The following is a 26,616-nucleotide window of genomic DNA, read 5'->3' on the forward strand; positions in this document are numbered from 1 at the left end:
CACATCACTTCATGGCAAACAGATGGGGAAAAGTAGGAGCGGTGACAGATTTTATTTTCTTGGGCTCCAAAATCACTTCAGACGCTGCCTGCAGCCACAAAATTAAAAGATGTTTGCTCTTTGGAAGAAAAGCTGTGACAAACCTAGACAGAGTATTAAAAAGCAGAGACATCACTTTGCCGACAAAGATCCATATAGTATAAGCTATGGTTTTTCCAGTAGTCATATATGGATGTGAGAGTTGGACCATAAAGAAGGCTGAGCACCAAAGAATTGATGCTTTCAAATTCTGGTGCTAGAGAAGACTCGAGAGTCTTTTGGACAGCAAGGCGATCAAACCAGTCAATCCTAAAGGAAATCAACCCTCAATATTCACTGGAAGGACTGATGCTGAAGCTCCAATACTTTGGCCACCCGACGCAAAGAGCCAACTAATTGGGAAAGACTCTGATGCTGGGAAAGATTGAAGGCAGGAGGAGAAGGGAAAGACAGAGGATGAAATGGTTGGATGGCATCACCAACTCAATGGACGTGAGTTTGAGCAAACTCCAGGAGATAGGGAAGGACAGGGAAGCCTGGTGCACTGCAGACCATGGGGTCATGAAGAGTCAGACATGACTTAGCAACTGAACAACCCTTTGACCCTAGAAACTTCATGTCTGGCATGCAGCATCTCCGAGGTTGTGGCCCCGGGGCTCAGCTGTTGCAGCCACACCCAGGCTGTCTTTCAGATCCTAACTCTGACCTCCTGTGTGATGCTGGGCAAGTTGCCTCCCCTCTCTGGGCCTCCGGCCAGGTACTCCGTTCTTGAGCCTCTTCTCCAACCATTCCTTAAGTTTTTTTTAATTTTCCTGTCTATGCTTTACATTTTGAGAGAGCAAGAGTGGGAAAGAAGAGAGATTTAAGAAATTCAGAAGGATTCAGGGACTTTCATGGTGGTCCTGTCACTGGGACTGTCTGCTCCCAATGCAGGGGGCCCGGGTCCAATCCCTGATCAGGAAACTAGATCTTTTTGCTGTGGTAAGACCCTGTGTGTTGCAAAGATGATCAAAGATCCCGTGTACTGTAACTAAGACCCTGGCACAGCCAAATAAATAAATTAATTAATTTAAAAAATAAATTCTGAAGGACTTGAAAGATTCACATCCAGATGCACTTTAGGGTAAGCAGCGGACTCCTGATGGAACTGGGAAGTACATGGTGGGTCAGGGACTAGGCATTTTGGGTGTGGAGGAGGTAAAGTCTGGGGGCTCCTGACTCATCCCACTCACCTTCTTACCTATGATACTGACAATGCAGTTTGATGGTTCTAATTACTGCTTCTCCTTGGAAGAAAAACTATGACCAACCTAGATAGCATATTAAAAAGCAGAGACATTACTCTACTGACAAAGGTCCAAATAGTCAAAGCTATGGTTTTTCCAGTAGTCATGTGTGGATGTGAGAGTTGGACCATAAAAGAGGCTGAGCACTGAAGAATTGATGCTTTTGAACTGTGGTGTTAGAGAAGACTCTTGAGAGTCCCTTGGACTGCAAGGAGATCCAACCAGTCCATCCTAAAGGAAATCAGCCCTGAATGTGCACTGGAAGGACTGATACTGAAGCCGAAGCTCCAATACTTTGGCCACCTGATGCGAAGAGCCGACTCATTGGAAAGGACCCTGATGCTGGGGAAGATTGAAGGTAAGAGGAGAAGCGGACGACAGAAGATGAGAAGCTTGGATGGCATCACTGACTCAATGGACATGAGTTTGAACAAGCTCTGGGAGTTGGTGACGGACGGGAAGCCTGGTGTGCTGCAGCCCATGGGGTCACAGAGTCGGACAGGGCTGAGCCACTGAGCTGAACTGAAGAGGATGGCTGCTGCATTCAGGGCACCCTCCTGGATGCCTGCAACACTGCCTGAGTCCTGTGTTCACAGGGGCCCCTCGGGCACTGCCCTGCTCCCATTACAGTTTGACCAAAGGACACCCCTCAGAATCCTGGAGGCCCCCCTCTCTGTGGCATTTCCGTAACCCCAGCACCCCAACCCCACCCCTCCAGCCACAGCACTGTGCCTGCACCCCGTGGGGTTGCCTGTTTATGGTCCTACTTCCCTTCCTGCCCTGTGAGCTGCTGGAGGCCTGGGAGCCTTCCTGCTTCATCACTGAGACATACAGCTAACGCCCCCAAAGACTGTTCAAGTCAGTGCCAGTGGAGGCTACGGCGTGCACACAAACCCGGGCCCCGTCCTTCCCTGGCTGTGTGACCTGAGGCAGCCGCTTCACCTCTCTGCACTGTCATTTCCAAATCCACAAAGTGGTGGGGATCAAGACGGACTCATGAGGATTCCTGGCACCTGTAGCCCTCATTTACGAAGCGCCAACTACATGTCGGGCCCCACGTGATGGGCTCTGCGTACGTTATCTCTAAATTTGGGTAATTACCCCTCTGCAATTATCTCTGCTCACATTAGCGCTAATTTACGTAATTATTATCTCCATGTAATAATGTTCACATTCATTATTGCTCTCGGGGATGAATGATGCAGCTCAGGGCCCGGCACGCAGTAGGTCTTTCATAAATGATGACTAATTAGAGCCGTTATCCTAATGCCCACAGCATCAAGAGATGGGCCCAGAAGACAAGGGGGAGAAGAGTCCCCTCTCGCGGGCCACAGGTGGCTGAGGTCCTCATGACTCAGCAAAGATTCCAGCACCTACTACAGGCCACCTACCCAGCTGGTCCAGCAGCGCAAACTCTTTCCCCTTCCCCGATGTGATAAATAACAATTGCAAACACTTAGGCCACGTGAGGGGCCCCGAGGACGGGATTATTTTCACTATCAAAGCCAAATTGGTTTACTAAAACTGTCAGCGGAAACCAAGCAAGATAAATTAAAGCCAGCAGCTTCTGGGCTGCGTGGCTTCCTCGCTAGTGAGATGCTATTTTCTCTCCCTCTGTAGGAGGAAGCGGGCGTCAGGCCCAGATCCTGCTCTGCCAAGTGTGTGCTGGGGTTTGCCGTAGAGAGACCCAGGCTGGTGACCCCGAGGGCTCAGCTCCCTCCTGCAACGCTTTAATCCTGTTAGCTGCCTGAACCCCTTCCCCTGCTGCCCGGTTTGGGCACGTCCAGACTCCCTAATGTGGCCTTCAAGGCCCTGCCTGATCCCACAGCTTCCTCATTGGCACCGCACCTCCTGTATCTCTGAGCTCCAGACACACAGGAGTTCCTCCAGCTCCTCTCACAGGCTGGCGACGACCCCAGACCCTGGAGACATGGCAAGCAGAGTTTGAATCCCAGCCACGTGATCACAGTCATCGCTCTACTTCTACGCACATGTGTGGGCTCAGTTGCTCAGTCGTGTCTGACTCTTTGTGACTCCCCTGGACTGTAGTCTGCCAGGCTCCTCTGTCCATGGGATTTGCCAGGCAAGAATACTAGAGTGGGTTGCCACTGCCTTCTCTAGGAGATCTTCCCAATCCAGGGACTGAACCCATGTCTCCTGCATCTGCAGGAGGATTCTTAACCACTGAGCCACCTGGGAAGCCCTCTACTTCTATGAGTTTATTCATCTGTAAAGTGGAGATAACAACCAGACTCACTGCCTGTGTTTGTTCACAAGGGATGTGAATGCCTGGGATGCAGTAAATGCTCAGCATATATTCCATGTTATGGACGAATAATAAGAGAGTCATGCTTCCTGCTTCTGGACCTTAGTGCATGCCGTTCCTTCTGGCTGGAACACTGTTCCCTCCATCTTTGCCCATCTTCTGTCTGTTCCAGTTCATAGGCAGTGTGCTGGAACCAGTGGCTCCTTCTGGGTCATATGAGCTGATTGTTAAGGGCCCAGGCATTTGGTGAGCCTGCTGATGTTGTATTGATTGCTTGAGATTGGTTTCACAGTGTAAGTATTTACACTGAGGAAATTGGCAAATGCTGCAAATCAGTGAGTTGCTCCCCAGCCCACCAGCCAAGAAAAGCCATTGTGGAAACTTGACCAGCATTCTCCTGCTCTAGAATAACCCCATGTCTTTCGGGTCTGAGCAGCTGGCAGGATGGACGACTCCTTTCTGAGATGGGAAGATGAGTCAAAACAGGTTTGGAAAAAGAGAATCAAGGGGTTTAAGTCCAGGGACTTCATTGGAGATGCCTCTTAGACATCAAAGTGAAGAGGTGAGAAAGCAGGTGGAAATAAGGTGGGCATAATAGCTGTATATTCCTCCTAGGATTACTTGGAGGAGCAAATCAATTAACACTTGGGAAGAACCTTGCAGACAGTCAGTACTCAATGATGAAAATGGCTTTCCTCACCACCTCCATGAGAAACGACCTTAACCACTGCCTAGACTTGTGGTTCCTCCAGTCCAAATCTGGTTGGGAGATACTTCTTGTAGAGGGGGCATTATTTCTAAAAACTGAATTTATATAACAGAAATGCAAATCAAAACTACTATGAGGTATTACCTCACACTGGTCAGAATGGCTTCATTAAAATGTCTACAAATAACAAATGCTGGAGAGGGTGTGGAGAAAAGGGAATGCTCCTACACTGTTGGTGGCAATGTAAATTGGTGTAGCCCCTATGGAGAACAGTATGGAGGTTTCTCTTAGAACTAAAAACAGAGGTGCCATATGATCCAGCAATCTTACTTCTGGGCATGTATCTTAACAAAACCATCAATATAATTTGAAAAGATAAATGCACCCCAATGTTCACTGTGGGCCATTCACAATAGCCAAGACGTGGAAGCAACGTAAATGTCTATCAACAGATGAATGGATAAAGAAGATGTACATATACACACTGGAATACTACTCAGCCATAAAAAAGAATGACATAATGCCACTTGCAGTGACACAAGTAGACCTAGAGATGATCATATTAAGTGAAGTAAGTCAAAGACAAATATCATACACTATCACTTATACGTGGGATCTAAAATATGACACAAATGAACTTATCAATGATACAAAAACAGGCACAGAGAACAGACTTCTGGTTCCTGAGAGGGAGTGGGGATGGCGGGGGGAAGGATTGGGAGTTTGGGATTATCAGATGCAAACTGTTATATATAGGACGGATAAACAAGGTCTCATTGCAGAGCACAGGGAACTATATTCAATACTCTGTAATAAACCACAATGGAAAAGCATATGAAAAATATGTGTAACCCCTACCCAACCTCCACACTCCAGCCACATCAAACTCCCGTTAAGCCACTAAGTGGGCCACTTTCTCTCTCATTTCCAGACTTTGCACATGCTGTACTCACTGTCTGGACCCTCTTCATTCCTCTTCATCACTTGTGTACCCTCTTTCATCCCATCCCAGAAGTCACTACCTCCTGGAAGCCCTCCATGATTTCACATAGACTCCCTCAGTGGCCTGCTCTCCCCATCACTGCTCTTATGACACTGCACATAGTTTCGTGTCCTCACTCACTAGACAGTGAGGGCGGAGACTGTCCCACCTTTCTCACAACTGTCTCCAGCGCCTAGCTGAGTGCTCCCACACAGGGGTGCACAGCATATTTTTCAGAGTTTATAGAGACCAGTCAACCCGCTCTTTTCCAATATAAGCTTTACTGCCGAGTTGGCAACTATCAGAGCCTTTTCAGTGCTTGGCTCATAGCAGATACTCAGAAAACATGTCTTGAATGAATGAGCACTTTATTCCAGGCTCTAGAAGTCAGAGAGCCAACAATGGGAGAAAGGGGGTGACTTCTCATTGAGGAGGGAGGGAAGCAGTGGGCAAGGGAGGCTTAACACTTGCCTCCAGTAGCCACAAAACACCCATGTTCCAGGAGTCTCATTATAGATGAGAAAAGCCAAAGCCCAGGGAGAAGTCCAAAGTCACTCAGCTGTAGGTGGAGGAGACGAGAAATTCTGACTCAGGTTGGCCCGACCCCAAGGCCACAAGAGGCAGCTATGTACTGACGGTAACTCTATGACTCAGGGCAGCCTCTGAGGACTCTCAGAGCCTCTGCCTCTCAGGAGCCTCTGCCTCCAAGGGACCGCTCCAAAGACCGTCACTCATAGTCTTGCAAATCATCTTCCTCTTGCCAGGCTCCTCTGCAAAGCCAGGCAGCCCCAGAGTCCTGCTTCCCAGTCAAGCGAGTTCTACTTCAGGCTTGTGGGGAGAGCTGACCCCCAGAGGTCCTGTCTGCATCCAGAAAGGCCCTCCCGAACTTGGCACCCAGCCACATGTCTGAGTCTGCTGGCAAGCCCTTTCTTCTGCTTTTCTAGACACACTGTCTGTCTCTGTACCCTTCTCCCGATCCCGGTGCACTTAGAGAGGGAAAGTTCTGATGGAGCATAGGTACCTTCACTGAGTATTGGGAAACAGACACACAGCCAGGGAAAGGCCATGCATTATAACACGTCTCTTTCATTTGGCAGTCACTGTCTGAGCGTCAGCTGTGTGTCAGACTCTGTGTAAGATGCTGGAAGAGAGAGAAATCAGATCAGGTCCTGACTGCAAGGACCTTCTGGTCTAGTTGAGTGAGACATGGGAAAACAAACTACTGTGTGTGTTAGACTTTCTTCCTCCTTCCGACCATACTGGCCATTTGGTCCTCTGAAAATGCTGTCCTTGCTCTTGGCACAGGACCTTAAGGGGATTCTGTTCCTTTTCAATATGTTCACTCCAATTCACATATTTACGTTCTGAGCCTTCTCAGATCCTCCAGGAAAGGCTTCTCTGACCTTCCTCTTGACATCAGATCCCCATTATAGAATCGCATGGCATCAGGCACCTTTCCTTACATGGCTTAACAAAGTTAAATTGACGCATCTCCTCATTTAGTGCACACTTCCTGAGCAGACTGAATTTCCTGAGGACAGGGGCTCTTTCTGGGTGTGTACAATGTTGCTTCCCCACCATCGGGACCCCGGTTCTTTGCATAGCCCCTGACAGACAGGAGGTGCTTAATTAATAGTGGTTGAAACCATCAAGCAAGAGCAATTTCTTCCCCAACTGGCTAGACCTGGGGGTCCACCCATCAGAAACACTCACAACTGGATGTCTAAGAAGATCCGCTTCTCCTCGCCTACGTGGATCTTCCAGACACAGTCTTCACCTTCCACGTAGGGCTCTGGCCAGTTTGGCGACAGCACCACCCCGGCCACGGCAGAGAGCTCCCCACCGCACATGGCTGTAAAAGACACAGACAGACAGACATGATGCATAAGGAAACAGATCCGGCAGGACAGTTAGGAGTGTGGGCTATGAAACCAGACAGTCCATACGTGTGTGGAAGGATTAAATTCAGACCGGCCACCTGTCTCCTCCAGCTGAAGGCTGGTGAAGGCGGGATAAGGACATTGTACTGGGTGTTCTGCAACCCTGGGATTCAACCGGCTGAGAAGTAAGAGTCTTTGAAAAAATTCCAGAAAGTTTCAGAAACCAAACCTTGAATTTGCCACTCACCAATAACTGTTCACATAGCATTTACACTGCATTTAGGACATTCCTATATCATTTACATTGTGTTTGCAATTGTTTATGTAGTATTTACTTTGTATTATAAGTAATCTAGAAGTGATTTAAAGTATATGAGAGGATGTGCCCTTTTATATAAGGGACTTGAGTATCCATAAATTTTTGTATGGAGGGGGTGTATAGTGATGGTTCTGGAACCAATCCCTTGCGGATACCAAGGGGTGGCTGTTGCTCTTTCAGTACCAAGGACAGAGCCCAAGGTTTCAAGGACCTCTTCAACAGGCTTCCCCTTGAGCAGGTGGCGTAGTGACCGAGAGATGGTGCATTTGACTCAGGTGGACCTGAGTTCGAGTCTTGTCTCGGCCACCAAAGGCTCTGTTGACAAGGCATGTAAGTTCTTGGAGCCTCAGCTGTTTCCCTCTGTACAGCACGGGGAAACATCAGTGTGGACCTCACTGGGTAATTCTGAGGCTTAACTGAGCTCATGGATGTCAGACACGGCACAGTGCCAGGCACATGGTAAGTATTCAGTAATTCTTAGTTAATGTTACTGTGGAGGGCCCTGGCTCTGAACTGGAAGTGGAGATGTGTGGCTGCACCTGGCCCTTTAAATTTCACTCTGTGTTTGGTGCTTTGAAAAGTTCTCAATGTGGCAGAGGCCAAAGCACCAATAAATTCCGCTCTGTTAAACCAGCACATTTAATACAGGGATCAATCCCTCACCACGGCAAGGCTATGACTTCATGCCAACCGCCATCTGGGCGGTGGCTGCCAGAAGCCAGGACTCTGTTCATTACTCCGCATTCCCCACGTGAGTCCAGGCTCGGAGCGGCTCAGTGGTCTTAAACATGGAGAAGCGGGGAGGGCAGGGCACTGGGCATCCACGTGGATGAGGGTTCCACAGAGCTGACACTGTACAAAGGGGCAGAGAGCACAGGTCTCGGAGAACAGAGAGACCAGAGTTCCATACCCACTTCTGCCAATCACCCTCAGTGTGCTATGCGGCATGTCACACCCCAGCTGCTATTTCTCTGTCTCTACATGGGATCAATAACAAGATGCACCTCAGGTGGTGGACTTCTTTGGTGGCTCAGCGGTAAAGGATCCTCCTGCCAATGCAGGAGATTTGAGTTCAATCCTTGGGTCGGGAAGATCCTCTGGAAGAGGAAAGGGCAACCCGCTCCAGTATTCTTGCCTGGGAAATCCCATGAATGGAGGAGTCTGGTGGGTAACAAACAGTCTATGGGGTAACAAAGAATCAGACACGACTTAGCAACTGAACAAGACAGGCTTGTGGTGAGGATTAAATCATATAATGCACAGAGTGCCTGCAACACAGTTTCTCTGCACTCCTATTAACAACTTATTATCATCATTATCATTAATTAGACTCAGGGTTGCCATGCGCTGTTGGGTGGGTTGTGCACTGCACAAGTCTGCATAGCATATATAGGAGCTGAAGTCCATGCAGAGATCTTCTCACCAAGCTACACACGATGGGGCCTTGTATCTGGAGGAAGGGGCCCCTTTTCAATTTTATCCATTTTGTAGTTTTCTCAAGGATCAGCAGCAAAGCTGACCCAAAGGAAGGTGAGCCCTGGAAAGAGTTCTAATCCTAAAATCAGTACCTAAGCTGGATCTCTTCATCTGAAGGAGTGGAGGGCCCTGGGACATCCTGGAGGGAGGGCTGTGACCCACTCACCTCTGCACAGGGGCTCTGTGTCATTCCAGTACGGGTCTCGCACGTTGATGCACTCAATGATGGCCGGGCCCTGCTCCAGAGAGTGGCCGGGGTCGCAGGTGAACTCCACTATGGTCCCGATGTTATAGGTTGGGTCGGACGTGGTGAAGTTCCCGTTCTGAATGTAGGGCTCGTAGCAGTGGCCTTTCTCAAAGGCTGGGGCCAGAATACAAAAGAGGGCAGCCGCTCACATGAGTCAGGGGAGGCTCACAGGGCTGTGTCACACAAGCAGGCGCCCCACTTGCTGCTCAGGGAAGCCCCATGGAAAACGGGCACCAGACCCCCCCACTCCAGTTCCTGCTGACCTGCTGAGGGCCCTTGGCCACTCACCTGGCCTCTCTACCTCTTTATTTTCATATCTGAAATGGGAACAAGGACCGTTGCCTCCCCAACCTCAAAGAGGCAGCCTTTGGAAGTCCAAGGGTCAGTCTAGCCATGACGTCTTCTCCAGTCTTAGCAGGTCACATTTCTACCTCCCAAGACCCAGCCCTGCCATGCTCCCCTCCATCCCACAGTGACAACCCAGCAGAGGGGGTGGCCCCCTGGGACCCTCACCCTCGAACCGGATGTTGAAGGCTGAGGCCGCCGGCGGCTGGTTGGACGTGAATTTAATGCGGATGGTATGGCCATCGCTCAGCAGGCCCTCAAAGGGGACATTCTCAGTTTGGAAGGAGTCGTAGAGAAGAGTGGACTTGTTGGTCAGCCCGCTGTAGACCATCATCCTAGCAGTGCAGAAGGAGATGGGGGTCAATGAGAGGTCTTCAGGGGCCACTGACATGCTGCAGTGGGAGGTGTGTGCCATGAGCATCCCTTCTGGGACCTCATTCTCAGACTCACACCCCGACTTCACCCCATACTCACCAGGATGCTCTGCATCATCTCACCAAATTTGTCTCCCTTTCTGTACAATGCTTATCCTAGACTCATGGATGGATTCTGAGCTTGTAAGGAAAGTGCTGTGTACATGTAATGACCAACTGAATTAATTGATACCAATTATTTATTACTAATATGGGCTTCCCTGGTGGCTCAGCAGTAAAGGATCTACCTGCAATACAGGAGTTGAGGGAGATGTGGGTTCAATCCCTGGGTCGGGGAGACCCTCTGGAGGAGGACGTGGCAACCTACCCCACTATTCTTGCTTGGAGAATACCATGGACAGAGAAGCCTGGCGGGCTATAGTCCATGGGGGTCACAAAGAGTTGGACATGACTCAAGCGACTTAGCAGCTGCAGTATTTATTACTAATTAAGAAGTTGGGATGATAAGGTTAATAACATTCTTGAAACACTGTACACACACACACACACACACACACACACACACAAACATGTGTAAGAGACCTGACTTCAAATTCTGAGCTGTGGGACTTTGGACAAAAACATTTTACCCCACTGAGCCTCAGGTTCTTCATCTGTAAAATGGGTACAAGAGTGTGGGGATCAGAGGCCGAGGGTATAGTGTGCAGGATGGAGCAGGTATGCAGGTCAGAGGACCAATCGTTGGACCACCACCAGGCTCTGTCACTGACTCTTGCCTCCCAAGAACACTGCGTGGAGTTGGAGGAGTCCCAATTTCCAGTCCCCAGTTCCCCATTCACTGAAGTTACACAAGTCTCAACACATCTCGGGCCTCACTTTCCGCAATCCTGCAAGGAGGGATCACAAAGTCTTTCTGACCTATCTTAGAGAGGTCTTTGAAAAGATGAAGCACCCTGAAAACTGAAAGGTGTCAGACAAAATGTTGGTATTCAATCTTAGTGTTATTAAAACCCTCTGGCACTTGACTCTTTGCTGGCCTTGGCAGTTTTAAAAAAGTTATGCAAAAATGTGGAAGGAACCAGTATACAAATTGGATCACTTACTTTTATGGATGGGATCATAAATAGGCATTTTTAATTTTTTAAGTTTTTTTTTTTTTTTTTTTACCATGACCCATAAAAAGGGTTTATCATATGGATTTCTAATGTCATCAAACTGTAGAAATGTTGGAGTCTCAGTCTGTTTATTCTGCCTTGTGTCCACTGTGATTTGGATAAGGAGGGGGCTGGGGTAGAGGCCAAGGGCCATTCTGAGAGTGCAGGGCCTCTTCACAATCTTTGAATCCCTGCTGAATTTGTTGTCTCTTTGGGGCCATGCCCAGGACTCTTCTTTCAGAGAATTGCAGCCTTTGGCAACAAGGGGTGCTCTAGGGCACACCCTCAGGATCTCAAAATCTCTACCGTCAATGACTCTCCCCAAAATAGCAGTTTTCTAGCTATGTTCTCTAGAATGTCTGAAATAGTAAAGAGTTTTATCTCAAATCTATGTATAGTCTATGGTCAAATGGGCTTGGAAAATTTAAATGAAAATTAAACATTTTTTTCCCTTGCAGGACTTGTCAGTGCCTTTGCCAGTGAATATGCCTTGATGCCAAGATAGAGACTGGGTATAGTGTCTCCCAAACATATTTGACCAGAGAACCCACTTTCTATGCTGCATATTATGGGACTGCAGTTTAGAAAGATGTCATTTTGGTGTTGGGGGGGGGGTGGAAATCATCTTTAAAATTTCATTTCACTCCTCTACTCAAAATCCTTCCATGGCTCTCTACAGCTTATAGAAGCATCTGGCAGCCAAAGCCCTTCAGAAGGTGGCCTGCATTTACCTCCTCATCTTTGTCCATCTCCACTCCTGTTCTCCCTGCTTGGGCTAGCTACTCCATCCACTCACCGTATTTTGGGTTCCCTGACTGAATCTCTAAGGTTTAGATCCAGGTCCCATATCTTACATGGAGCCTTCTCTAGCTCTAAGCTCTTGCAACTGTGGTATTTAAGCTGTTTTTCCTCAATAAAGTCCATGGACAAATAAAGCTCCCCTTTCTTCTTAGCACAGCGAGTATCTTCACTGTGTGTGTGTGTGTGTGTGTGTGTGTGTGCACCCTGACCTTTGATCTTGATGAACAACTCCAAACTTCTTTCCCTACAGTTACTTGAGCACTGGTTTTCCCTGGTGGTTGTAAACACGTCCCTTTCATAAACTTTTGCAGGGCTCCACAGAAACCCCTAGTGAAACTACAGTGTCCACATGTCTGTCGGCTCATTTATCAGGATTTCATATACTTCCAGAAAATACTCATTTTGGTTAATTTTTCTTTCTCTCTGCTTCTCACTGTCTGGTCTAAATGTACACTTGGTTTATTCCCAGCACTGTTCAGAAGAGGCAAACCAGAGGTCTGAATGTTAAAAAGCATTCATCACTGAGGGCTCCCAGATCCTGCTTCTCTAAGGGGAAGAGACTGGGCATCTATTTTTCTGAAAGGTTCCTGAGGTCATTCTGATGCTACAGAGGATCCAGGCTCTGAAGCCCCTATTCGACACCTTGTACTTTAAGGCAGTGATTTATTGATACAAAGTTGTTCAGGATAAAGCTGGATGGTTTGGAGGGAAGTGGACTCCAGAGTTGGGTAAATTATTCAGTTGTCTTGTATTTTCTCAGCATCCTTTCCCAGAGGTTAATGGTTTAGGTCTGAAGCTTCAAAGAAGCCAGGACGGTATAATTCCAAGTTGAAATTTGGACGGAATCCAGGACCCCAAGGTGCTGGCGTTCTGTCGGTGCCCTACCCGTACTCCTCCGCACTCACCGCTCACCCAGTTTGGGCTGGTTTCCGGAGGCTCTGAGAATCAGCCAGTGCAGCCAGCTCAAGGGGTGAGAGCAATGCTGAGGAGTCAGTGAGTGTCCTCCAGCAGGGGGTGAGTGGGCAGATAAATACCCTAGCTCCCTTGCCCTCTGATAGGAACTCTCTGAGCTGTGCTAAATACAGCTTCCTGGGGGACCCCTGTAGATAAGAGACCTGACTATTAACACACACTGTATCTACTCCCTTTCCTTCTCTGCTCATTTTCTTGGTGCTTTCTAGGATGAGCTTCTAAATAAACCACTTTCTTTCATACCATTGTCATCCCATCTGTTTCCAAGGGAACCCACTCTAACACAGCAATTCTAAGCAGCCAAGATCCTAATTTTCTAGAATATTCCAGAATTTTCTGGAATAAGGTCTCAGCTTATCAAAGTTTTCAGATTCTGGCTTCTGTGCCTATTACTTAGCTTTGACAGATGTGCTCTTGACCAAATGCTGTCTTGTTATCGAAAGTTCCCTCGTGTGCATACATCTGGTTTTTGAATCTCAATTTCCTGTCACACCAGGAATGAATGTTCTTCTCTCCCATTCTCCATCGAGGCTAATACCTGATGTGGGCAGAGAGCAGGTGCTCAGTGAATACTCTCTCCTTGCTCCACTGCAAAAAGGGATGTGCAGGAGAAGGGATGAGGCCGTGCAAGGCAGGGGGGACTCCCTTCCTGCCTCTCCCCCTACCCTGCTGCGTGACTGGGGCAAGTCTCTTCCCCGCTGTATGCCCTGGTTCCCTTATGTGTAAAAGGAGGAGATCAAAACTGATGGTTTCTAATATCCTTGCCTCCCTCCCAATTCTTCCTTTCTTGACCTCCATGAGCCAACAGTTTAGCCATTCAAGACTTCAAATCCCAAGCCACACCCCAACACTCTGGGAAGGTGTGAGGCTGGCTGGGGACCCTCAGGGGTTTACCTGTCCTTCTCATGCAGCACCAGCCGCTCAAAGTGCAGGTGCAGTTTCTGGCCCTCTGGAGCTTCGATCGTCCACACGCAGAACTGGCTCCCATTGGCGTTTGCAGAGTGACTTGGGGACAGGACGCGGCCGATGGTGGCGTTGTGCACAGCCCCTCCACAAGGGGCTGGAGCCAGACGGTAGAGGTGCGTGGGCAACGAGAGGATTGCAGAGAGAGAGAGGTCATGGGTGGGGGGGGGAAGGATGAGTGAGTGTTTTATCCTTCTCCGACCCCAGCCCCTTAGTGAGAGGAAATATGCTGGGAAGAGGAACACCGTGGGAAAGTTCCTTCCTCCTGAGACGGGTCCATCCTGTGTGACAGGAGATCTAGTCCCACTGGATCTGGAACTGCCGTGTGCGTGCCATGGTAGGGAAGGGATGACTGATTTAACGCACTGGCTGTGCCCTGTTCTCGGTTACAAAATGGTAATCAAGAAGGACATAAATAGGCAGTTCTCCACAGAAGAAGTCTACTTCCAGTACTTAGTTAAGCACTCAAAAAAAAAAAAAATTCAGCCTCACTAACAGTAAAAGAAATGCAAATCTAAACTATATTCTATCCCCGTCCACCTAATTGGTCCAGATAAAGAGCAGCAATAAACGGGAAGCGCCATCTCCGGTGATGAGAAATGGTTGCTCTCATTCAGGTCTGGTTGGAATGCAAATTGCTATGACCTTTCAGGAGGGAAATTTGATGAAAAAATCTGGAAAATGTGTTTAAGCACTTTGACCTGGTAATTAAGGTTCTGGGAACTTAGGTCAAAAAAAGATTTAGAGAGTTTCACAAAAATGTATGCCTGATGATGTTCACTGTTTGATTGCTTCTAAGAGCAAAACACTGCGAACATGAATGTCCGCTTACAGATGCTCGGTGAGATGCACGCCATTCATTCAGCTTTTAAAAACCCTGTTATCAAAGAGTACTTCAAAATATAGGAAAATACTCACTATATTTTAAGCGGCGGGGAAAAAAGTTAGAAAATGTTCTGCCATACCTATTTCAATGAGTTATATGCAAAGATCAATTGAGACCAGGAGTACAAAAGTGATGGTAGACTCTTCACCACTTTTGTTATTTCTTGGAAATATTTTTTTTTCCAGAGTCATATATTACTTTTATCATAAAAATCTAACATACATGAAAAACGACCTGTGAACTGAGAAGAGTTCTGCAAATGTTGGGAGGTAGTTTTATTCTTAGAAGATATCTGGCTTTCATTAACTGTTTGTTGAATGACTTCATGACTAACAAAGAGTTGCAGAGATGAGGAAGGCAGAGAGCTCCCTTGCTGGCTCTGGACTCTCCTGTGACTTACAGCAAAGATGCTGCTGGGAAGGCTTGCAGTTTTTTTCAGGACCACGGACAGAGTACCGGGTCACCCAAGTGTCCATTCTGCCTCCTGTCCCAAAGTGGAGGTTCAAATCTGCCCGGTGTCACTTATCCACTGTTTATCTAGGACAAGTCATTGAGGCTCTCTGAACCTCTAGTAAAGCGGTAATAATAATTCCACCCTCCTTATGGACGGTGGTGAGAAATGAAACACTGCGTGGACAGGGCTTGGCGCCATCCCTGGCACAGAGTAGGTGCTCAGGACGCAGCCAGCCTTATTGCCCTACAGCTCAGGGGCCGAGAAGATGGACGAGCTGTCCCTGGTGGGGGGCGCCAGCCATCTGTCCTCTCTGAGCGGCTGCTCATTTGCTGCCTCTCTGCTCCCCTTCCTTGCCTTATTAAGCCGACTGATGACTCTGTTTGGCTTCAATTTGCCAGCCGTGGCTCCCCATCCATCTTTCTTAGCACAAATTGAGGCTTAATTCCTCTCTGATTTCATACATAGATAAAAATTAACTTGAGGGAGGCATGGAGACCAACTGGCCTATGGTTTGCATTTTTCTTTTCTTTGTTTTAAAAACACACACACACACAAAATTCTGAACAGCCTTGAGAGAACAATAGTGCAATAATTAAATCTCAGAATTTATCATCAGCTCTCATTTGCATCTTGAATTCTAGTGACTACAAATGCCTGGAGGGCAGGAATGATGTTTTTCTTATTCCCAGTACTCTGTTTGTACATGGCTCATGGCCTGGCACATAGTAGGTGCTCAGTTAATGTGAGCAGCCTATACTCTCCTGGCCACGGTCAGGATTTTTGAGAATCTAATAGGGTTTTACTCTCTCGATAACTGAGGATGGTTAAGGTTACGGCTGCTGGTGCAGAGAGAGTGTCGTATAGAGTACTTCTGAATCTGTGACACATAGCACATTAACTACAGAAAGAGCAGGCTAAATGCAGATTTTTTATTAGCTTGGTTTTGTATGGGGCCCAGGATTATGTATTTCTAATAATCTCACTGGTTTGCAGACTGCACTTTAAATAGTGAACGTGTAAGGGAAACAGCTCAAGAGAGAAGGGCTCTAGATCCAGTTCAATTTCTATCTGGTGACTCTGAGGAAGAAACGTCACCTCCACGAGCCTCAGTTTCCTCATCTGTGAAATGGGGATAATGGTTCACACCATGTAGGATTACTGTGAGGATTTATCACAGCCCTGGCATATGGACTGGTCTCAAAATATGGCAGCTGTCACATCAAAAGCTCAAGCAACAACAACCAAAAAAAAAAAAAAACCCCGTAAATTAGACTTTGTCAAAATTAAGGACATTAAGGGGGCGACAGAGGATGAGATGGTTGGATGGAATCACCGACTCAATGGACAAGAGTTTGAGCAAACTCTGGGAGATAGCAAAGGACAGGGAAGTCTGGTGCATTGCAGTCCGTGGGGTCACAAGGAGTTGGACACGACTTAGTGACTGAACAACAAAAAGCACACTACTGAGAAGTGAAAAGAAAACCCAGAGGGTGGGAGAAAATATTTGCAAATCATACATCTAATAAGAGCCTAGTACCCAGAATACATAAAGAATTCTTACAACTCAAGAAAAAGACAACTACATTTTAAAAATGGGCAACTTTTGAATAGACTTTTCTCCCGGAAGATACACAAATGGCCAACAAGCATATGAAAAGACGCTCACTGTCATCAGCCACTGGGAAAATGCAAATCAGAATCACACTAGGATACCTTCACACCCACTAGGATGGCTGTCATGATAAAAAGAAGACATGGAAAATAAGTGCTGGTGAGAATGTGGAGAAACTGGTACTCTCATACATGGCGGTGGGGGCGGGTGGAAAGGAATATGGTGCAGCCAGTGGAAAACAGTTTGCTGGCTCCTCCAAAACTGAAACATGGAATGACCACATGACCCAGCAACTTGACTTACGGGTATCTACCCAAGAGAAGTGACCACACGTGTCCACATCAAAACCTGCACACAAATGTCCGTAGCACTATTTGTAACACCTCCAAAGTCCAAAACAACCTGAACGTCCCCCAGTAAGCGAACAGGTAAAGTGTAGTCTATATGATGGAATATTATTCAGCCATCAAAAGGAACAAAGTTCTGATACATGCTACCATATGGATGAACCTTGAGAACACCATGCTGAGTCAATGAAGCTGGATTCAAAATATCACATAATGCATGATCCCATGCATATGAAGTGCCCAGAACTGGCCAATCTGTAGAGACAGGAAGCAGGGGCTAGGGACAGGGGAAAATGGGGAGTGACTGTGATGGGTCTAGTGTTCTTTAGGGGTTGATGAAAGAAGTGGTGATGGCTGCACAGTACTGTGAATCTACTAAATGTCACTAACGGTCAATTTTATGTCACGTGTATTTCTATCATGTAACAAAACTGGCAGCCACCACATTTTTGGATCAGTCTCTTTCCTAAGGTCAGTCTTAACACCATGGGCATCCCTTGTGGCTCAGACAGTAAAGCCTCTGCCTGCAATGCATGAGACCCAGGTTGGGAAGATCCCCTGGAGGAGGGCATGGCAACCCACTCCAGTATGCTTGCCTGGAGAATTCCAAGGATGGAAAAGCCTGGCAGACTACAGCCCGTGGGGTCGCAGAGAGTCAGACATGACTAAGCGACTAACACTTCCCCTTTAACCCCCTGGGGGCTGGTGCCTCCTCTCTTGGGAGACCATCCATGGTGGGTCCGGCTGAGGCTGGCATGTACCTGAGCAGATGGGCTCCTGGCTGCTCCAGTGGGGCTTGGAGGCATTGATGCACGTCAGCGTCTTGGCGCCCTGGAGCTCGTAGCCCAGGTGGCAGTGGAAGTGGGCCACCCCGCCCGAGTGCAGGTCCATCACTGTGACGTCCCCGAAGTCAGGCCGGCGGGGGAAGTTGCAGCTCAGCATGAAGGCTGGGGAGAGATGCCGGGGCAGACAGTCATCTCTCAGAGCGGGAGACGGAGAACGTGACCCACACCCCGGGAGCTGGTTTGTGCTGAGGAGAAAAGATGAGGCCCCCGGGGACACCGGAGTGCTGGAGGAATGTATTTTGATGAGTTGATCACGTGGTGCTGCTGAGGCTGCTGGGTGAGCACTTTCTCTAGGCTCAAAGCTCACCGCCGCCCCCACCCCTGCCTAACCGGAGACAGCAGGTTTGGGGTGAAGGGTGTGTCCCCACCCCTCCCTGGAGCCTCTCTCCATGTGGAGACAGAACTACCGTCTCCTTGAGCACAGGAGGGGCAGGATCACCCAGATAGGTTAGTCCGACCCGCGTGAGCAGCTTAGGTGTTTGTTAAAAATGCAGGCTCTTGGACCAGGGTTAGGAGAATCAGTTCTTTATGAAATGCCAAGGATGTGAGAGCTGGAACTAAGTCCTGGGAGGTCAGGGCTTGGGCTGCGGAAGAGACAGACGTGAATTTACGTTCTCTTACTCCATCACTTAGAAACCGGGTGACCTTGGGGACGTGAAACAGTGCTCTGAACTTCACTCTCCTCCCCTACGACTGTCCCTATTGCACGGGGGAGGGAAGGATTAAATGGGAAATGCCAAAGGAGAGCCTCCTTAGGCCAACGTGCAGTGGACAGAGCTTGCTGGATGGAGTGGCAGAAGGGTGCACATGGCCACGTTGAGCTCCTCAAGTTTTATTCTCATAAGAGAATGCGTAGTCCCTCCCTGGACTGTGGTCTGATCTCTCCTGCAGTTGAGGATTTCTGTATTCCCAGTACTCACAAGGAGGACTGAATTCAACTTCATGGCTCAATGAGCTATTTTTTTTTCCTATTTTTTAATTAACAAAGACAACAGACGCTCATCTGCATACTGAGAAGGTGCAAGGGAACGGATACTCCTGAATACAGTCATCCATCTGTTTCAGAAACATCCAAGGGGAAATTTTTAAATGAAGTGTTTTTCCAGACATTTGGTCAATGTGACGTACACGTGGATGGCTGTGGATTTCCCGAGATGTGGCGAAGGGCACCCCCCCTCCCTGGCAGATACTTGGCAAGTATCCAGGGAGAGCTCCCAGGAAGGGAAGGGCCCAGGAGATGGGGGGAAATGGGGTGACATTGAAGGAGAGAGAGAGAGAAAGAAGAGGTGGGGGGGGGGGGGTGGGAACGAAGAAAGGGAGAGGAGCAAAGAAAGAAATGAAGGAAGCTGGGACTTCCCAGGTAGTCCATTGGTTAAGACTCTGCACTTCCAATGCGGGAGGCTGTGGGTTCAAGCCCTGCTTGGGGAACTAAGAACCCATGTGCTGTGTGGTGCAACCAAAATAAATGAAAAGAAAGAAAAGAGGGAGGAGAAGAGAGGGAAAAGATAAATAGAAAACAAAAGGAGGCCAGAAGCAGACAAATACAGAAAGTGGAGAAGAAGGGAAAAAAAGCAACGGACCCTGGCGGCAGAGGCTCCCTCCCGGAAGCCCATGGGCCTTCATGGGATTGGGGTCAGATTCAGGGGCTGTGAACTTGAATGGGAAAAGGGGGCTTGCTCATTCTTCACTGAACAGGTTCAAGGTTAACTGCAAAGGTGGACAACAAACTGTTAGGCAGTCACAGTACCTGTGGCTTTGTCACCAAGGGAATCACAGATATGTTCACATCAAAATGAATATCTTGACATATTTCTTATGCTCCTTTGAAATTACAATAATTATCAGAGCCACTGGGAAATATGATTTAATGGGTTAATAAAGAAGCACATAGATTATGATATCATAGATTAGAACAATGTTTTGACAACTGCTATTCAATATGAACGGCTTCCTTTTGAACTGTATATATTTTATTTTATGCTCTTAAAAACACGAATCTAAGGGACTTCCCTGCTGGTCCGGTGGTTAGGAATCCACCCTGCAATGCAGGGGAGCTGAGTCTGATCTCAGGTCAGGGAACTAAGACCCCATATGTCTCAGGACAACCAAACCCGCACGCATCAATTAGAGAGTCTATGTGCCACAATGAATGAGCCAGCACATTGCAATGAAGATCCCGCGTGCCACTGCTAAGACAAGATGCAGCCACATGAATTAATTACAAAAGGAATTGTGAATCTAAGAAGGGGTCCACGGTGTTACCAAACTGGCGCAAAGAGGGTGACAGTCCTTAGTGCTGGAGGGAAACGGAGGCCAAAGGAACAGCTCAACAGCCCGGCCCAACCTCACCCTGGTAGTGCAGCTGGAAGGTCCCGAGGCCGGCGTCCAGGAAGGTGCGGAAGTACACGGAGATGGCGTTGGTGGGGCTGCGGATCACCTGGCCTTCGACCAGGAGCGTGTGGTTGGCCAGGACGGTCAGGGAGGAGCCATCCACCCCTCGGATGGAGAGCAGCTCCCCCTCGGACAGGTTCACGCTCTTCACCTGGGGACGGCAGGGCAGACGGGGTGTGAGACAGGGGGTCCTCCCAGGCAGCAACCCCTTGGAGCCCTGGGAACCCCTGGGCCCCCTGCCATCTCCCAAAGGCCGAGGGGACAGAGTGAAGCTGTAGGGGGAGGCACTGCGAGGATTGTCAGCCCCCTTCGCTGGGTCCCACGGGAGAGGCTTTCTGGAGGCTGGCAGCTGAGATAGATTTTTCTGGAGCTGGCAGGTGGGGGTAGGGCTTTGATCAGCTTGGGCCTGAGGTCCCATCTCCAGGGAGTCAGGAGAGGCATTTCACCTGAAGGTCAGCTCCAGGGAAGATGGAAAATTTTCATGCTGCTCAGGGACTCCAGGGCCTAAAATAGTGCCTGGCACATAGTAGGTGCTTGACTATGTACTCAACTTTGCAGACTGACTGAATACATTCTTGCCCTTCTGCACAAACTGGTGAGGGAGTGTGGGGGGCGGGGAGGGGGGTCATCTCTAGGGCTTTCTCAGGCCCACTTTCTTATCCTCCCCACTGCTGGCTTCAGTGGCAGAACCGCCTCAAAGGACTGTGTGCTTGGTTTGCCGAGTCCACTTTCCAGGCTTGGGAGAGGAAGAAGGGAGATACTTTACTTACAAGGATGGTGAACAAACGGAGGAGGGGGTGGGGTGGGGTGGGTGCCCAGTTTGAATATTTCCACCTGCCCTAGTGGGGCCAGGGACTCCAGATCCTCTGCCTCTTGTGTAAACAAGGCAAGAATTACTCACGAGCCCTTCCCCTGTCAGCCCATGCTCATCAAAGAGAACTCCTACTCATCTGCCAAAGCCCCACTAATATTGCCCTCCTCTGTGACACCTTCCCTGACTGCCAGGGAGGTTGCCTGTCCCTCCACTGTGATTCCACGCCCACTGTGAACATCTATTAGAGGTCATTTCAAATGGCAGCCCAATGTCTTCTTTGTGTATCTATCTCGATCATAAAACAGTGAACTCCCTTAGGGCAAGCCCTCATCAGCTTTGCACACCACCATGTCTCCCGTTGCTATGACTGGTACATCATAGATGCTCAATGAAGGAATTCTGCCGTCCCTGACAAAAAACGCCATTCAGTATTAGACAGAGTGGGTCTATTCAAGTGGAGGGAAGTGTTCATTAAGTGTCAGCATCAGATGAACCGCAACTTCTCTCCAGTTTAATTCCGGGAACATTTATAAAGTACCGACCACATGCCACGTGCTGTGCCAAGCTCTGGGCACACGTTCTGCTGAGAGGCTTATCTTTTATTCTCCCCATAAATCAGAAAACCTTCCTAAAGCGGAGTTCTGCTTAGGTCATGCAGCTGACTCTGCTTAAAATCTGTTGGGGGCTCTTTCTTGCCCGTGAAAACAAAGCACATGTCCAGCCTTCTATGCGTGGCCTGGAAGGGTCTGCGCCCACGTGGTGCTGGCCTCCATTTCTGGCTTCAGGGCCATCCTTTCCTCTTTTGGACGGTGAGCAGGACAACTCACCACTGTTGGCATGCTGCCTCAGTGCACATCAGAAAGCGCTTCTAAAGACGGGCTGATGGGCTGGCAATGGCCTGGAACTAGGGTGGGGATAATGGGTAAGAGGCATTGAGCGCCCTCTCTGTCTCCCCTAGACTCTGGCTGAATGTTCTTTGCGCACTGTCATATTTATTCCTCCCTGGAACTCCGTAAAGTAGCAACATTTTCATCACTGTTTCACTGATGGGGAAACAGAGAGGTGGAGTCCCTTGCCCAAAGTCATGCAGCATTAACCCGTAGAGCTGGGACTTAAAACCCAGGTGTTTGAGCATGATGCTACTCTGCTTTTCCCTTCTTAGTTTGCAGCCAAAATTTATGAATCAAATGAACCATGTGGGGCTTCCATGAGTGTGTATGTGTTCGACAAGCAGGATATCACAGGACTTTCCTTCTGGGTATAACGGCTTTCAATTTATCAGTACACCCCCTCCCTCCATGTGGGCCAAGCTAGCTCCTCTGAGTTGGGAACTCCTATTCAACTGCCAAAGCCCAGCTCAATTTGCCCCACTTAGGGCAAAGAGAGAATCAAATGGGCTAAGATGATGAAAGTAAGTCTGACTCAGACAACCCTTCAGAGGAGACTTTCTGCTGAAGAGGCAGCCAAGGCAGGGCAACTTTGTGGGGTTACCTGGAGCTCCACCCCGTAGCCAGTGTAGACCGTCACGTTGTATGTGCACTCCAGGAAGCTGTTGAGGGGCAGCGGCGGGTAATCACTGGAGTCGATGTACCCTTCGGGATCCGAGAAGCTCACGCTGCAGGGAGCTGGAGGAAAGGCACTGTCGTCAGGACACAGAGAAGAGCTGAGACGTCATCTCCCAGGTGGGCTGTGGGCTAGAACAGGGCCTCCGGGGACACTGGTGCTCCCACCCCCACTCCTTCACCTGCTGCTCCTTCTCCTTCAGCTCCACACTCAACACGACAATCAAACAGCAAGAGCTGACATCTGACTGACGTGTCACTCTTATCTTAGAGACAAGGAAAGCAAATCTCAGGGAGGGAGCACATCTGGGCCAAGGTCACACAATGAGCAGGGGTCCAAAGCCCAGAGCTCCCAGTCTTTCTGGAGCAGCCACACTGCATCTGTCCCAGATCGATGTGTAATTGACAGCCGATGCCCCTGTGATGTGCTTGAAGATGGGATAAAAGACAGAAGAAAAGACTGGAATGCAGAAGTGTATTCTATCAAGTTCACGCAGGGGTGAAAGCAAAAGCACCTTGGTAAGGCTAGGGCCTTCTAGGCAGGTGAAAGGACTCTGTCCCAGGAGGAGAGGTTTTGAATCCTGCTCTTCAGCTGTGAGACCTTGGGCAGGTTGTCTGATGTCTCAGGGTTTCAGGGGTCTCATCTCTGAAATGGGGATGCTAGTTTTGAACCCCAGGGTCAAGTTCATAGCTAGGGCAGCATAGATGGTAACCAATGGCAGGGTATGAACCTTCCCAGGCCCCCCTCCCACCAAGCCCTCCGATCACAGAGGGTGCCTCCTCACACTTGCTGCAGGGCCAGAGGGGCTGGGGGCTGCCTACCTGGGGCCTGCTCGGTGGTGATGACCGTGGTGGTGATGATGGTGGACGTGGTGGTCTCCTGGCTCTCCTCTGAGGCTGACCCGGTCAGCTCGGTCTCCCCTTTGTCCATCAGCGTCACGGGGCTTGCATCCTCGGGGGGAGCCTCCGGGGCCTCCTCGGGCATGGCGGGCGCCCCGGGGTCGGGGCTCTGGGGGAGCGTGTGGGCCACCAGCGGCTGCGAGGTGAAGGGGGCGATCTGCAGGGGCGCAGGGGTCGTGGGGACCGCGCCTTCCTTCCGCTCCAGCCAGAGGGGCTCCTCGGAGGACAGAGACAGTGGGCGGGTCTCCTCCCCTGCGGAGGCCATGGGGTCCTGGTCACCGGGTGGGCGGGGCTTCCCCGGGGCGGAGGACAGGAGACCCGGGGCCGGGGATGCCGGCTGGGATGCGGTCCTCTGCGTGGCCGCTGCGGGGGTGGCCTTCGGCCTCAGCTGCTTCCTGGCCGAATTCACCTGCTTGAGCGAAGGCGGCTTCTTCCTGGTGGGGAAGGCGTGCGCCGTGCCCTGCTCCGCCAGAAGCGGAAGCAGTGTAGACACGGCCGCGGCGTCTTGAGGCATGAAGGGGACGGTCCCTTCCAACTCCGGCTCGCGAAGCTCATCCCCAGACTGCACTGGATTCAGAGGGGCCGTGGTCACGCTCTCTTCGGGGTTCTCCTTGCTCAGACTGCTGCTCCCCAGGATTTTGGAGGGCAGAAGGTAAGTATCTGATTGGCCGGCATCTCCCTCCAGGGTCTCATCTTAGAAAGAGAACAGAGGCCAGTTAGCTTGGGGCCGGGGACTTTAAGTCCTCTACCTGGCCCACGCTGAGGGTGTTCCCTTTAAGGTGGGAGCCAAGGCTTGCCAGGATGATGGCACATTTTGATCCATAGATGTGGGGCTGCCACCTTTCTTTCCTTCCTTTTGCTGACTATGGAGACTTGGAGTGATCTGGGCCAGCCCCAGTTAAGCATTAGAGCTACAGAAATCTAGGGCACAAGAATCTCATGGTCCTAATAAGAAAGCAGAAACAATCATATTCAATGTGATAAATGCTTAGGAAGAGAGAAGCTCTGTGTGCCAAGAGGACAGAGAGGACAGGCCTCTAACCCAGTCTCTGGGCAGGACCACCATGTACTGTTGGGCACGTTGCTCACTGCACAAGGTCATCCCACTAAGAGGATGAAAGGGGCTGTAACCAACCCACAGTCTCTTCCCCAAGCTGTGTGCCCTGACTATGTTGTCCTGGGACTGGGGAAGTTTGGATGTTTTTTGTTTGTGTTTTGCTTATTTTTAACTAAATACTGTACAAGTGACCTTGTAGGAGACGCAGGAAGATTTGAGGATCCAGAGTTATGAGGCAGAACAGAGGGGTGTGGGAAGACCTGGAGGCTTGGCTGAGGTGGGTTGAAAAGAGGAATGAAGGAGAACAGGGGACAGAGGTGGGGGGTGATTAGAGAGAAGGCTGGGGAGCAAGGAGGTCAGGGTCAGGCTCTGGTGGGCCTTGTATGTTCTTCTGGTTCCTTGAGATTTATTTCTGTCTTGAAAGTAAAACCACCTATAATTTTAAATAAGGGCTGGCCCAGGCCACTGTTTGGCAGAATCATGTCTGAAAGCAGCTTCATCATCTACTTCTTTGACACTCAGTTCTGCCAAATGAAAGCTGGCCAATGGCTTTACCTCTCTGAGCCTCAGTTTCCTGAGCTGCAAAATGGGGCTGTTGTCCCCTGTCTCCTAGGGTGGTCATCGTTCAAGAGGGTGATGTAGGGAAAGCAAACATACACATATGCACAAGTGGGTCCCTCACCCACAGTGAGTACCTGGGGTCTGCTTCTGTCATTGTAATCACCCTCAGCAGGGGACCTGAGCAGTCAGAACTTTCCAGATGAGGATCTCGAGATAGAGGAGTTACGTCCTGGGGGACAAAGGACTGATCTCTGTCCTTGTCAGTTTCCCTGCAGAAAGACTCGCTCAGCCACACAGTCTTGGGTCCTTTGGCACTGTGATTCAAATTGATCTCCCTCAGAAAGGTTCATTTGCTTTCGCGGAGTCCGCGATGGCAGTGGCTCAATCTATCTAGACTGCAACAGTGTGTGATTGACCTCAACAGATATTCCTGTGGTATAACACTGATCACCAGCTTGTGGGCATTCCAGGCCGCTTGGGACACTGGGGCAGAAGCAGACATCAGGAGCGGGGGAGAGGGTGTGTGGATGACCCGAGCACAGATCCAGGTCACTTATGCCAAGCAAGTTGTCTTGGTCCAAGGTGGGATGCGTTGAGGCTTTGGGGTTAGACCTAGGTTCAGATCCCGCCTTTGACAGTTCCTAGCTGCGTGGACCTGGGAAAGTCCATTAAGCCTCTTCTGTGTAACAAATCATGGGATTAGATTAGACATGGGGCTGCTGGAAAGCTGTGGCTTTTACACTCACAGTTGCTTTTATCAGATGACTGGTACTGACCATCTTTGTAGACTGTCGAGTGAGAAGGCGATGGGACAGAAAGAAGAGAGGATGAGCGTTCAAGACATCCGGCTCCCAAGACCCAGCTGTGGTTCAATGCACAGAGCTTGGATGCAACCAAGGGCTTGGGGGACCCGCATGGTGGTCCTCTCCTGGCCACCATCCCCAACATAACTGGGTGGGTTTCTTCTTGGTGTGTCAAATGGACAGCTAGACTGGATGAAGTCTAAGGGTCCCTCCAGCTCTGACAGCATTGATTTTTCACACAGTCAGGTGACTGACAAGTATGCTTAGGGCCTGTTGGTAATCTTGCTGAAAAGGGCAAAGTGACAACTTCAGTCCTGACATGGGCTTGTGAGTTTTGTGGGGCCCTATGGCTACATTAGTTTCAGCCAGTCTTTCCACAAAAATGTCCCCTTGATTACAAGGGGCTGGAGGAGAGACAAGAAGAGGAAGAGAGAGAGAGAGATGTTAGGAAAACAAGCTGTGTCAAAGGTGATAAAAGATTACAGATGGCATAAAGCACATTGAGGTGCCTTGGCCATAATAACAGTAATATTTATAACATTGCTTTCTCATTGCTTTATTCAGTGCCAAA

The 26,616-nt window shown here is 49.4% G+C and overlaps 1 protein-coding gene across 1 annotated transcript in view; it reads right to left on the bottom strand.

Annotated features, from left to right (window-relative positions):
* Window positions 1–26,616, bottom strand: part of SEZ6L (seizure related 6 homolog like) — a 135,725-nt gene that overhangs the window by 47,396 nt on the left and 61,713 nt on the right. The window contains exons 4-11 of the mRNA XM_061140688.1: window positions 23,547–24,317; window positions 22,654–22,787; window positions 20,307–20,499; window positions 17,874–18,059; window positions 13,745–13,910; window positions 9,718–9,884; window positions 9,124–9,318; window positions 6,996–7,134 (exon numbers count right to left, since the gene is read on the bottom strand). Coding sequence (XP_060996671.1) covers window positions 6,996–7,134; window positions 9,124–9,318; window positions 9,718–9,884; window positions 13,745–13,910; window positions 17,874–18,059; window positions 20,307–20,499; window positions 22,654–22,787; window positions 23,547–24,317 — 1,951 coding nt within the window. The remainder of the gene's footprint in view (window positions 1–6,995; window positions 7,135–9,123; window positions 9,319–9,717; window positions 9,885–13,744; window positions 13,911–17,873; window positions 18,060–20,306; window positions 20,500–22,653; window positions 22,788–23,546; window positions 24,318–26,616) is intronic.

The sequence above is a fragment of the Dama dama genome, chromosome 5 (genome assembly GCF_033118175.1).
Source record: "Dama dama isolate Ldn47 chromosome 5, ASM3311817v1, whole genome shotgun sequence".
NCBI lineage: Eukaryota > Metazoa > Chordata > Mammalia > Artiodactyla > Cervidae > Dama > Dama dama.